Here is a 14,631-nt window from a genome sequence, read left to right on the forward strand (position 1 = left end):
ATAAATCGGCTTATGAACAATTTTTATTGAGGATCCTCGGAAGGCAAATTGAAAAAGAAATTGGTAGCTTGTGTTGTGAAAACGATGACAATAAAGTGAATATTGACACGAGAAAAACAAGCAATCACACACGACACAGTATTTACGTGGTTCGGCAAATTCCCTACGTCCACGGGAGTTGCAGAGGATTTGTATTACTTGAGGAATCACAATACAGTAGTATAGAACGGCTACTGTTCATAGTCATACAGTACAAGTCAAACAACAACACTATTTATATGTTGTACGGCGGAAACCCTAAAATTGCAGAATTAATGATGTTCGCTCGAGCGGCGTGTCAAGCCCGCGTCGAGCGAACCTGTTTCCCGCAATCGCTCGAGCCGTGAGTCGAGCGGCTCCTTAAGCGAAGCTCTCTGACTTCCCTCCGCTCGAGCCGAGAGTCGAGCGGTAATCGAGCGAACCTCTCTGACTTGCTTCTGCTCGAGCAGTCTGTCGAGCTCTCTTCGAGCGAAGCTCTCTGACTTGTATTCGCTCGAGCGGCGTGAACCAGACTCCAAATACTCAACAATTCTCCCACTTGGAGACTGGTACACTCACATTGTCGCCCCTGCCTCAAACATGATATCCTCCACCTCTGCAACTCACAGCTCCTGTCTTCACGCTAGAAGACCAACTGAAGTTGCGCACAACTTCAGTTTCTCAAGTGTAACACCCTTTGTCAACATATCAGCAGGGTTCTTACTTCCACAAATTTTCTCAAGTAGCAATTGTCCATCATCCAACAAAGATCGTATGAAGTGATACCTGATCTGAATGTGTTTAGTCCTGGAATGAAATGCTGGGTTCTTGGCAAGGAATATGGCACTCTGACTGTCACTGTAGAGAGTGCTATTCTGATTCTTTTTACCCAATTCCTCCAAGAAGCCCTGTATCCAAACCATCTCTTTTGCAGCTTCTGAAACTGCAATATATTCAGCTTCTGTAGTAGATAAAGAAACTGTCTTCTGTAGATTAGAACCCCATGAAACTGCAGTACCACCCAGAGTGTAAACAAACCCTGTGGTACTTTTTCTGCTATCAATGTCTCCAGCTAAATCAGCATCAACATAGCCTTGCACCTCTAAGCCCTCTCCTGAGAAACACAAGCACGTTTCTGAGGAGCCTTTTAAGTACCTCAAAATCCACTTCACTGCTTCCCAATGTTGTTTTCCAGGATTACTCATGTATCTACTCACAACTCCCACTACATGGGCAATATCTGGTCTAGTGCAAACCATAGCATACATAAGTGACCCAATAGCTGAGGCATAAGGAACCTTACTCATATAGTCTTGTTCCTCTTCTGACTTTGGTGCCTGATCCTTGCTGAGTCTGAAATGACTCCCTAAGGGTGTGCCAACTGGCTTGGCCTTGTCCATACTAAATCGGTTGAGTACCTTTTTCACATACTCAGCCTGTGAGAGTCTCAAAGTGCCTCTGACTCTGTCTCTAACAATTCTCATGCCAAGGATTTGTTTTGAAGCTCCCAAATCCTTCATTGCAAAATGCTCTGACATCTGCTTCTTCAGACTGTTGATCTCATCAATACTGGCCCCTGCAATGAGCATGTCATCCACATATAGCAGCAAAATAATGTAAGAATTGTTAAACTGTCTGACATAGCAACAATGATCTGCCTGACATCTGCTGTACCCTGCACTACACATGAAACCATCAAATTTCTTGTACCACTGTCTGGGAGCTTGTTTCAGGCCATACAGGCTTTTCTTTAATCTGCAAACTGAACCTTCCTTTCCCTGTACCACAAACCCCTCAGGTTGGTGCATGTAGATGTCTTCTTCAAGATCTCCATGAAGAAAAGCTGTCTTCACATCTAACTGCTCAAGAAATAGATCTTCAGCAGCAACCATAGCCAAAACTAGCCTGATGGTTGTGATTTTTACCACAGGAGAAAAAATCTCAGAATAGTCAATGCCCTGTTTCTGTTGAAAGCCTTTTACAACAAGTCTGGCCTTGTACCTCTTACTGCCATCATGCTCAGTTTTTACCCGGTACACCCACTTGTTGTGTAATGCCTTCTTCCCTGATGGAAGTTTTGTCAACTCCCATGTCTGATTCCCTAACAAGGAATCCATCTCATCCTTCATGGCCAACTCCCACTTGCTAGAATTTTCATCTTGCAAGGTTTCTTGGTAACTCTGTGGTTCTCCACCATCTGTCAACAAAATGTAATTCAAAGAAGGTGAAAAACGCTGTGGAGGACGAATAGTCCTACCTGACTTGCGAACTGCAGCTATTGGAGTGGACGGCTCTGGATATGATTGCGGAATAATGGGAATGGGTGTGCTGGACCCACTCTCCCCGTCACTCACATCTCTGCACTGCACTGTGACCTCTGGTAGATCATCCAAACTCACAAACTCAAACTCCTGAGGAGCTGCTTTAGCAACTGTACTAGACTTGTCTTTGTACACAATCTTCTCATTAAAGATCACATTTCTGTTTCTTATAATCTTCCGACCCTGATCATCCCAGAAACGATAGCCAAATGCCTCGTCTCCATAGCCAATGAAATAACATTTCCTTGACTTGGCCTCAAGCTTATTACGAGCATCAGAATCAATAAGAACATAAGAAAGACAGCCAAATATTTTAAGATGAGAAAATTTGACCTCTTTCCCGCTCCAAGTCTCCTCAGGCAATCCACAATCCAAAGGAACTGATGGCCCTCTGTTTATCAAGTATACTGCAGTATTAACTGCATCTGCCCAGAAAGTAGGTGGTAGCCCAGCGTGCAGCCTCATGCTTCTAGCACGCTCATTTATGGTTCTGTTCATACGTTCAGCAACTCCATTTTGCTGTGGTGTCCCAGGAATGGTCTTCTCCATTCTGATACCCTGAGTTGCGCAGTACTCTTTGAACCCACCATCAATATACTCACCACCATTATCAGACCTCAAGCATTTCAACTTCAAATCTGTTTCAGTCTCAACCATGGCTTTCCAATTTTTGAACACATTAAATACATCAGATTTATGTTTCAAAAAATAGACCCATACCTTCCTGCTGTGATCATCAATAAATGTAACATAGTAGCGAGAACCTCCAAGGGATGCCACTGGGGAAGGTCCCCACACATCAGTGTGCACAAGATCCAGTCTCTCTGACTTCAGTGTTCTACCACTCCTCAAGAAACTGACCTTCTTCTGTTTCCCCATAATACAGCTCTCACACATACTGAGATCAACTGACTTCAGTTCTGGTAGCTTGCCTCTAGACAGAAGTTCCTTCATGCCCTTCTGACTCATATGACCAAGCCTGCAATGCCACAAGTCTGCTGTGTTCTCTGCAACGGTAGTGGCAATAGTGTTATTCAAACCAGTAGTCATATAGAGTGTACCCGTTTTCTTACCCCGAGCCAGTACCAATGCCCCTTTGGTGACCTTCCAGGTGCTATCTGAGAACACCACTGAGTGACCACAATTATCAAGTTGCCCGACAGAGATGAGGTTCTTCTTTAACTCAGGAATGTGTCTGACCTTTTGCAAGGTCCATTTGTTCTTGTTAGGGAGTGCAATGTCGATATCTCCCATTCCAATTACGTTCAAAGCTTCTCCATCAGCCAAATACACCTTTCCAAAGTCACCTGCAACATAATTTTGCATTATCTCCCGATGGGAAGATGTATGGAAGGATGCCCCTGAATCAAGTATCCAGTCATCAACTGGACTATGAACTGCAAGCAATAGTGCATCCTGTAATTCTTCAGTTACCACATTAGCACTATCATTCTGTCTTCTTGGGATTTCTGCAATTCCTCTTTATGTGGCCAGCTTTGCCACAATTCCAACAAATTGCCTGCTGACCAGTTCTTGACTTGCTCTTGCCCCTATTCTTTGATTTTGATCTACCTCTGTTTGAGTTCCTGTCTTGTGCTCTCCCCCGAGAGTCGACATTCAGAGCTGAACTCGAACCTGAGGTCTCGCCTGAATCTCTCCTACGCACCTCCTCAGCCAAAATCAAGTCACGGATGTCATCATATTTCAACTTTGACTTACCAGCAGAATTACTAACAGCCATCCTCATGGCTTCCCAACTGTTTAGCAGTGATGCCAATAGTATCAGTGCACGTATCTCATCATCAAATTCAATTTCAACAGACGACAATTGATTTGTGATAGTATTGAAATCATTCAGATGTTGTGCAACAGACGTACCATCCGACATCTTTAAGTTAAATAACTTTTTCATCAGATGTACCTTATTATTTGCTGACGGCTTTTCATACATACCTGATAAAGCCGCTATGAGATCCGCAGTCGTCTTCTCCTTGATGACGTTGTGTGCAACGGATCTCGACAGGGTTAGACGAATAACCCCCAGGACCTGTCGATCCAACAGAGTCCAATCAGCAACTGACATGCTATCCGGCTTCTTCCCCAACAATGGAAGATGGAGTTTCTTCCCATAGAGGTAATCCTCTATCTGCATCCTCCAATACCCATCGTGCCATCAAACTTCTCGATCCTCGATACTTTCACTTCTTCTCCAGCCATCGTATTTCTCAGGCCCGAACCTTGGCTCTTGATACCAATTGTTGTGAAAACGATGACAATAAAGTGAATATTGACACGAGAAAAACAAGCAATCACACACGACACAGTATTTACGTGGTTCGGCAAATTGCCTACGTCCACGGGAGTTGCAGAGGATTTGTATTACTTGAGGAATCACAATACAGTAGTGTAGAACGGCTACTGTTCATAGTCATACAGTACAAGTCAAACAACAACACTATTTATATGTTGTACGGCGGAAACCCTAAAATTGCAGAATTAATGATGTTCGCTCGAGCGGCGTGTCGAGCCCGCGTCGAGCGAACCTGTTTCCCGCAATCGCTCGAGCCGTGAGTCGAGCGGCTCCTTAAGCGAAGCTCTCTGACTTCCCTCCGCTCGAGCCGAGAGTCGAGCGGTAATCGAGCGAACCTCTCTGACTTGCTTCTGCTCGAGCAGTCTGTCGAGCTCTCTGACTTGTATTCGCTCGAGCGGCTAGACGCTTCGCTCGAGCGGCGTGAACCAGACTCCAAATACTCAACAGCTTGGTCATCCGTGTGTATGCCAACTCAGGAAGGTGGTGTGGATGGAATTTACAGGAAGTCCAATACTCGCTCTTAATGAAGTTTGCTTGGAAATTATTGTCTGAAAATTCGATATGGGTGCAATTCTTCAAAGCCAAGCATGTAAGATCATACCACATTTATTTGGTGGAGCCGCACAGTGGGACACATTTCTAGAAGGGCATGATGATGAGTATGTCGCATATTCTAAACAATGTGAGATGGAGAATCCAAGAAGACAATGAGAAATGGTTGAGGCACGGAACTCTTGAGGATTAAATGACAATTAATGCACGGCCCTCTCTTAAAGTCCGGGAGTGTAGAATTGAAAATGGATCGGATGTGGATTTGCTTAGAAGCCTAGTGGGGGAGAATAAATTGGAAGAGATCCTAGAGGATATGGGTCAACATAAATAAGGTGAAGATTTGTTGATATGGACTCCAAACGTAAATGGTAGTTTTTCCTCCAAGAATGCGTGGGAGTGTGTTAGAGTTAAGGCACCAAAAATGGACTCGGCGGATTGGGTTTGGAATGTGGCTATTCCAAAAAAATATTCGGTACCTATGTGGAAGGCTATGAATGGTTGCCTTAGTGTGGATGAAAGAATAAAAATGTTGGGCATACCAATGGTTTCAAAATGTGAATGCTATGGAGAAGGGTGTGTGGAGAATCAAAATCATGTGTTGGCTACAGGAAAAGTTAAGGAGAAAATATGGCGTAAAGCGGCTATCCAAGTGGGCATGCCTTTTGATCCGTAGAAATCTTGGAAGGAAAAAATAAAAGCTTGGTTCAAGCGCGTAGCTCGATCATCCCAAAAAGGGTGCTTGATTGGTCTTATGCCTTCTATCCTAACTTGGTCTCTGTTTTTGGCGTTGTAAAGTGAGAATGGAAGGTAAGGCGAACTCAGTGGAGTCCTTATGCAAGTCGATAAAGGCTGCAATTGCTTGAGTTGGGGTTCATTTTAAAGCTGAAAATAGAATGCAAAATGGGGATGAGAAGTTACTAAAGGCACTGTCCATTCTTTTAAAGCCCCTCAAGGGAAAATAGTGAGAATTGTAAAATGGCAAAAGCCGGCATAGGGATGGTTCAAATTGAACGTGGATGGTAGTAGCCTCAGAAACCCAGGCCGTATAAGGCCGAGAGGAGGGGTGATCAGGGATGATAAGGGGAGGTTGAAGCTGGCGTTTTCTTTAGGACCGAGTCACGACACTAACAATGTTGCAGAACACATGGCTCTTCCCCATGGTCTACGGTATTGCAGAGACCTCGGTCTTGTGAAGTTGGAAGTGAAGCTAGATGCTCTTTTGGTGGTGCAGGGGCTGGAGAAAAAGCAGTGTGGGGTCTAGTACCTAGAGGAATTTTGGGAAGAAATATAAAGGTATCTATCAAATATCCAGGTAGTACTAAGGCATGTGTTCAGGGAGTGCAACACTGGAGCAGATTTCCTAGCCTGTTTACCAACTGGTCTAAGTCCAAGAAAGTGGTAGCAATTCAATGATATTCCGCACCTTCTCAAGAGAATTCTTAAGCTAGACAGATTAGGCCTTCCTCTGTTGCGGTTTTAGTTTTTCTGGTTTGTCAAAAGTTCTTGTACATGTGTTTCCTCCCCTTTAGTGAGGTCTTGAAAAAGATTTTCCATGATATTCTACTAAAAATATATATATAACATTTTTTTACTTTTAAGATTTTATTTTTTTTATCTAATCACTACCTAATAATTATATCTTTCCCAAACTCTTAAACAAAACATAAAAAAAAAAAAATACAAAATTTCAAATTCTAAAACAAAAATTATATTCAAAAATTATATTCAAACAAAATTTTAAATTTATAATATTTTTATTCAACTTTTTGTCTCACATTTTTTAAAATTTAATGAAACATTTTAACTCATACTATTTCATTACTATTTATAAATATACTGAAATATTCTCTAAATACTCAAATGGGCCTTATGGGAGATTTAGATAATGAGTTGAGATGAAAGTTGAAGTTGAATAAAATATTGTTAAAATATTATTTTTTAATATTATTATTATTTTGAGATTTAAAAAAGTTTAATTATTTGTTATATTTTGTGTAAAAATTTGATAAAGTTGTAATGATTAAAGATGAAATGAGTTGGGAAACTTTTGTATCCAAACTAGGCCTTATTAAAAAAGTTTTTTCAAAACGACCCATAGATTTTCAATTTTGTCAAGTTAATCGTCGCATTTTGTAAAATTGATTATGTAGATCATTGTAATTTGTGTCTATATTTCATCAAATAAATTAACGTAAACTTTGCCACATATTCTCAAAGAAATGGCATATGGAGCCTGGAGGTGTATGCTGAGTGGGGGACACATTAGCGGGGTGTGCCACCCTTCACAAGTGATCTCTCCCAAAAGCGGTACTGGTTTTACTACAGACAACTGGCCTCAAAATCGTGGGGAAATCGGCATGCTACGTCAGCCCATTAAAAAAAAAATAAGAGGAGAAGACGAAGAAGACATAACACAGACTAAATGGGAAAGGAGAAGAATTCAAATTTCAGAAGCCAAAGAAAATCAAAAGAAAAGGATAACCATACATCTCTGCATGGTTAAGGTGGATTCCAAAACTAGGTAGCCTTAAGCTTTTCCGTTATATAGACTCAAATCTTGAGAGTAAAGTACGCCATTTGGAGAAAGAACACGCCGAAGATAGAAGGAAAAAGGAGCTTGAATCCCAAATCATTTGCCCCCAAGTTTGAACTCGTAAAGATGAAGGCTTTCCTCCCTCTCTGTGAAACCTATTGAGCTCTACCTTTCCTCACTCTCTCTCTCAATAATTTCTTCTTCATCTTGTCTGCTGTGAAGACTGGTCCTTGACTCCCTTGGATGCACTTGTGTGATTGGTTTATTTTTGTTTTGGTGGGTGGTTTTGGATTTTTTCCAAATTATTTTATCTAGGTTTTGGTTGATTTTAGATTTGGGAGTTCAATTTTGAGTTCTATTTCTTCATGGCTTTGTTTTGATTTATAATTAATTTTTAGTTGTGGAGCTTAGTTGGGTTTTCTTCTAGTTTGTAAACAAGGGTTTTGGTCTTTTTTAATTTTGGATTTCGATTTCGAGTTTTTTCATCTTTGATTTTAATATATTTTTATCAATTTGGCTTTTCCCCATGTCGATTCTAATCTTTGGTTATTGTTCTAACCCATTGAAATCCCACTAGTCCAAACCAGATGCCAGGAAGGTCATATCCTCTACTGCTTACAAGCTAGTGTGGAAAAAAACAAGGGCCTCGTTAATGAAACAACATGTAAAAAAGAATACCAGAAGAGCATGAAGCAGATCTCTACCAATAGGAGAAGTGCACCCACGGAGAAGCATCTGCTCATTGACAAGCTAATAAATTTAAAATAAGGAAATGGAAAAGAACAAACCACGAACGGAAAAACAGAAGAATATGAAGAGAAAAGTAGAAGAATAAGAGGGAAGAAAAAGCTGGTTAAAGTCTATTTGCAACCGGCCACGTGGGATGCAGTGCCCCCGCAGTTTCCCTAGACGATTGCAAATAGACTTTTTCTTAAATGATCTCGCATCCCTTGTCTCTTCCTTATATGGAAAAGGCACTCTTTTTTTTAATTATTATTATTATTATCATCATCATCATCATTATTATTTTAATATCATTTTATTATTATTATTATAATCAATGTCGGACCATTCAATTATTTTAGGAAAAGTTGTGTTGTGAGAAAATAATTAAAAGTAAAAGCAAACAAACAAATCATCGCATAATACAAAATTAACATAATCGACAATGTGCCTATGTTTATAGAGTTATAGATAATTTTATTATGCAGAAAAATGAAAAAATATACTTTGAAACAAAATCACACTATTTAGAACTACAATACTATTCATTAAGTATATATTTATAGGATTATAAGGTAGAAGATCTAATTTTTACTTTTTCGCATTATTCACTCAAGCGAATTTCGAACAAACTTTCTGTCTGAATTTCATTCGAGCAACCTTCACACAAATGTCGAACAAACTTTCTGTCTTGCGCTTCTCAAGTAAAAAACAATACCAAAAATTGACTCAATCTGAAGTGAAAATGACCCGAGCCTCGTTGAAAATCCGCAAAAGAAAAAAAATCACGCATTCTTATTTTATCAGGTCATTAAGTCAGGCCGACACAATAATAAATCCGACTCCACAAACCCAACAAACTGTCATAAGTTTTACAAACGGACTGATAAAATTAGAAATTTAGAAAGTATTTTTGAGAAATGTGAAAGCTCGAGAAGAGATGATCAACGAACATAAATTCTAAGAAAAGCAATTTATTTAATAGGGAAATCCACTTTATTTCTTCAAATTGTAATTTTTTTAGTACGATCAGCAAATAAACAAAATTCTCTCTTAATCCTTCGATTTGAAAATTGTAAGTTCCTCACTTTAGAACTTGACCGTTAATTAGATGAGTCATGATAAATATATATATATATATATATGTATTTTTATGTATTTTTTATGCACTCTACTGATTTAATTGGTCAAAATAATTATTTTATATTAAAAAAATGATGCAGTCAGTCACATCAGTAGAGTACGTAAAAGAGTATATAATAATAACTGTATATAAAAATTTTATAATTAGATACATGAAAAATAGACGATATACTTGGGGTTGCAACAATTCAAATTTTAAAAAGAGAATAAAAGTAAATAAAAAGAAGTTATAGGTAAAGTGATAAAGCGACAGTACTTTTGGTAGATAATTGATAATTATAATGCAAAAAAGAGTGGTAGTCCATTTTTGAGGCATTGCATTTCAAAGGAAACAGAGGCAATTAAGCTGGATGGCATATGTACATGCATTCCTATGAATGAAACCGCTGATCGTGGGCGTGGCTAACCGATTTGTTGTTTGCAAATTTTAATCTGCATCTTTAGTAGGTAGAGGACGATGTTGAGTTTGTGAGCGAAAGGGGCGATTTCCTGTACCTGATCCCTGAAATGAGGCATGAACCATTAATTCATTTGCGTTAGATTTAATTCATTCCCTGAAAAAGATCAATATTTTTTTTTCAGAAAAATTAAAGAATGTTTTATAACCACTTGCATTATAACAATAATAGCACTATTTTCTGAACTTTATATTAAATCAAAATATCACAAAAACTAATTAAGGCAGTGGAGATTTTTTTAAGGAATATTTATTGGCAGGAAAATAATATATTTATCATCCTCCTTTAATAATTATTTGGAGGCATATTAATAAGGATAAGAACGTAATTAACATGATTGGCAAGAACAAAAAGTACTTACTCGTCCCTGGTGAGGCCACACATCTTAGTAGCGCAAGCTACAATAGCTAAGATAACCCAATACACATCAACTGGGAGATGCTCCATGGCAATCGACAATGCCGCCGGTACGTACTTAGTTTTGTAGGCTAGTACTGCAGATAATTTCTCCAACTCCAAAATGCACTCCATCATTTCCAATATGGTCTGGATCAGCATGTTAAGTTCAATCAATGCTTTCCGGTGTTTCTGAAGCCCCGGCCGCCTTGAGATAGCAGGAACTCGCTTTAGAATTCCCACTGACTTGGCCAGTTGGTGATCCGTTGGGTGAAGCTGGGCGAGGAGCCAGAAACCCCCAAAGTCCAATGCAAAAGCAGCAAGCGTAAGCACTGCCTTTGCATCCCACGAATAGCCAGACAGCTTGTTTAGTATCGACATCGTTATCTTGTGCGCAATTTCCTCTCCCGGGGTCTTGCATTGCATCTGTGCATTGACATTTTTACTTAACTACGGGTAATTACGGAAGGAACCACGGGGTTAAATTGATTGTTAGTAAAGCGAGTGATCGATGTTGATTTTTATGCTAAAAATATCAGGTTTATTTAAATTGAATATATTGACATCAACCAAATAATCTTAATTAAAATCGTTACAATACATTAAATCCTTGGTTAACTTTTGTTACACATAACAAAAGGGCTTTGATGTAAATGTCAATAATATTTAATACAAGGATGTCAAAATTACTTGAGACTTTTTTGTGGTTGAAAAAAAGCCGTTTCTTAAGACTTTTGGATGTCAAAATTAGAGACCTCCTACAACTCACAAATATAGAATAATTTTTAACGAGTCTCACTGTGAATTCGAGTTCAAACTTTAGGATTGATCATGTTAACTACACTTATGCTTAATTATGAAAGATTTCCATCTACCAGTCCTTGATGTCCAGGCGATAAAATATGTAAAATAAAGGGGAAAAAAAAAAAAAAACATTGTCCTTTGAAATCACCTCGCCGGAAATTCGCTTCAGTGTACACAACGGCGGATTAAAGCTCGCTTTGGGGCTCATCATGTCGTCCAGGCTCTCCAGGTGTGCTTCTGTACCGTGCAGCAAGTCCTAAATAATTGTCACCGAGAAAATCTTAAATATATACAATCCGGTATAAAAAGAACGAAATACAAGCTCAACATATATTGTCAACAAATTAAAGAGTAACAGTAAAAAAAAAAACAAATTAAAGAGTATGTAGTACTACCAGGGCAACATTGTCAACAATCAGGGAGGCACGCTTAAGGATGTTCTCAGTGAAAAGGAAAAGAGAATCGACATCAAACTTTTCATCCCCCGGAATATGGGTTGCATGAATATGGTTCATGATGTCGTGGTCGGACATGGTTAACACGCTCAGTTCATCTCTGACTGTTTCTTGTTCTGAGATTGGAACCCACTTGCCCGCCATTGTGCATTAACGCAAATCAAGATATGTAAGCCAGAAACCCTTTCTTTTTCTTCTTTTTTTTTTTTCCCTTGAAGTTTTGGGTGGAAGAAAGAAGGCTTGCTTAATTGTGTTCTGGTTCTGAATAAAAACATTGGGCTATATATAAGCAACGTCCATCAAACCCGGAAGAAGAAGGTGGGAAAAAGGATTGGTTCATGTGGATTTTAGGGCTAGTTTGGACAGTGAGGGAAAGTGATTTGTAAATAGTAATAAAATATTTAAGTTGGGATTAAATGAGTTAAAAATGATTTAAGTCAAAATACTCTATGAGGTTTGGTAAATGAGAAAAAAATTGAATAAAAATTTTATAAGGTTAAAATATTGTTATAGTATAATTTTTTTAATATAATTTATGTTTTAAAATTTAAAAAAATTGAATTATTTTTATATTTTGTTTAGAAGTTTGAAAAAGTTGTAATAATTAAGTAATTATTAGATAAAAAAGTTAAATATTTGAAATTGAAAAATATTTATATTTATAGTATTTGGATATTAAAAAACAAATAGATCATAAAAGATGAGATGAAGCGTGAGGCTTTCATTATCCAAAACAGACCTTAATTTTACGAGTGTCAATTAAATAAAAAGGAATACTACATATAGTTGTAGAGTGAATAAACGTTATGCAGTCGCTTTGAAAAATAATAGGGTCTACAATTAAAAATTAATTCTTTTTTTATAAATCTCATATTTATTAATTTTTATTAAAGTAATTATACGACACTTACATACTCATAATTATAACTATCATTTATCTTTAATAAAATATTCCGTACATGCTGTGCTACTCCAACAAACAAGAGTGCTCCTTCTTGCCCGTGATATTTACTCATCGCCATATGCATAAGCAACTGAATAAAATGAAAACAAATTGGATAAGGTCGATCAGGTCGATCGGGTTGATTTTGTGTGATTCTTATTATTAGAATATTGATGGGAAATGGGAACATCAAGCATATATATATATATCAAAGTCAGGCTGACTACCGCAGTACTAGACGACACTCAATAAGTTAAAGACCTCGATCGGTGACACCAATTTATGGCGATTGGATTTTTTTCCCCTCGAACTCTTCAATAATATAGCGTTTTCGAGCAACGGTATCCATACAATCTTGTAGTGAAAAAGTTGTTCTCTAGATCCTTTAAATTCCTTAATTAGTTTAGGATGAAAAAGTTTTAAGAACTGGCTTGATTGTACAAATTATCTCATCTCTTTTTATTTAATTATTATAATTTTTTCAATCTTTAAAATAAAATAAAATAAAATAACTATTCAACTTTTTCAAATCTCAAAATAAAAATTTAATTAAAAAATTATATTCTAACAATATTTTATTCAACTTTCATCTTTTGAGAAAGTCTCACATGTATATATATTAATATAATATATATATATATATAAAACATTGCATGAGATATTTTGACACAAATTAAAGATTTCACAAAACAGTTAATTGTTAGTGAAATACACAATAATATAATTAAAACTACAATGAAATTAACATTAAAACGAAACTAGTTTAGAATAAGACACAAAAATCTCACTCTCTTTAAGAAAATTCTGATACCTTGTAATATATAAAGTTTTTTAAATAAATCAATACAGTAGACCTAATCTTGACTTATATCCTTCAAAATACAACAGTTTAATTAATTGTCGCATATAAAACTAACTATGTACAAAAGGTTGAGTCCAAATCCCCACTACATATAAAAACATGACCTTTCTTTTGTCTCAACAATAGGCAATCAAAATAATTAAAGTAGCCAACTTCCTAGCTACTAGAAAACCAATTGGAGCTTATTTATACCCATGCACTTCTCGTACAGCCTTTTTTTTAAATCTAAACGTTGGAATTTTTTTGGGTAGTGTCGCTTGATTCCAAGCTTTGAATGCCGTAAACGCAAACTTATAAAAAAAACTGATTGAGTTAACGCCCAACGTCCCAACGGCTTTCTTTTTCTTTATTACCGTATATAATATTTAAACAAAATCAAACGGTAAAACAGATGCTGGAAATAAAACCCATAAAGCACTAACCGTTCAAAACACGCTTGAAAATAAAAGATGCTGTAAAAGTTTTCTTCAAAATTCAAGAAGGAAAAAAATTTAAAGGAAACCAGTCTCTTTCATTTTTACAAAATTTTTCGTATTATAATTTTTTTAAATTTTTACATAAAATAAATAATTCAATTTTTTTAAATTTTAAAATAAAAATAATATTAAAAAAATATATTATAACAATATTTTATTTAATTTTTAACTTTTATCTCAATTTATTTCATCTCATATATAAAAACAAATGAAGTCTTAATGACAAAAGCAACTGTAATTATAAAAACACGTTACTAATAAATACTATTTATTAAAAAATACCTAACACTTAAGAATTCTCGATCATATGTTTGTTGTGCGTACCAGTGCTCAAAAGAAGGGTTTTGTACATAGATCGAGGTGTAGCTTACATGGTTTGTTACTTTTCATTGTTACGAGAAAGATCATTGATAAAAGAAATTAACCATAGAACTTGATTATATTAATTATGAATTAAATCCTAATGTTTCAAATTATATAACACTTTCAATTCAATCCTCTTAATTTTTTATGATAAAAAACTGATATTCATCTTCTCTAATCAATTATAAACATTGACTTTGAGATCAAAAATACACGGAAAGAAAAGAAGTATCTTTTCTACCAATGATTTTAACGTATATGGCGTATGTAAAT

General features: G+C 36.8%; 1 protein-coding gene across 1 annotated transcript; it reads right to left on the reverse strand.

The window, feature by feature from the left end:
- Positions 1-9,835: 9,835 nt before the first annotated feature.
- Positions 9,836-12,061, reverse strand: LOC121236710 (protein SIEVE ELEMENT OCCLUSION B-like). The gene is made up of 4 exons (XM_041133143.1): positions 11,655-12,061; positions 11,408-11,515; positions 10,421-10,881; positions 9,836-10,103 (listed from the first exon to the last, which is right to left on the reverse strand). The coding sequence occupies exons 1-4, from the start codon at positions 11,856-11,858 to the stop codon at positions 10,004-10,006; spliced, it is 873 nt and encodes a 290-aa protein (XP_040989077.1). The 5' UTR covers positions 11,859-12,061; the 3' UTR covers positions 9,836-10,003.
- Positions 12,062-14,631: the final 2,570 nt, after the last annotated feature.

Source organism: Juglans microcarpa x Juglans regia, chromosome 1D, assembly GCF_004785595.1.
Source record: "Juglans microcarpa x Juglans regia isolate MS1-56 chromosome 1D, Jm3101_v1.0, whole genome shotgun sequence".
Classification (NCBI taxonomy): Eukaryota; Viridiplantae; Streptophyta; class Magnoliopsida; order Fagales; family Juglandaceae; genus Juglans; species Juglans microcarpa x Juglans regia.

Coding starts and splice junctions, on each gene's coding strand:
- LOC121236710 (XM_041133143.1), bottom strand. CDS start 11,858: ATGGCGGGCAAGTGGGTTCCAATCTCAGAACAAGAAACAGTCAGAGAT. Junction 10,882..11,407: donor TGAAGCGAATTTCCGGCGAG/GTGATTTCAAAG, acceptor GTCAATGCACAG/ATGCAATGCAAGACCCCGGG. Junction 10,104..10,420: donor TGTGGCCTCACCAGGGACGA/GTAAGTACTTTT, acceptor GCCTCATTTCAG/GGATCAGGTACAGGAAATCG.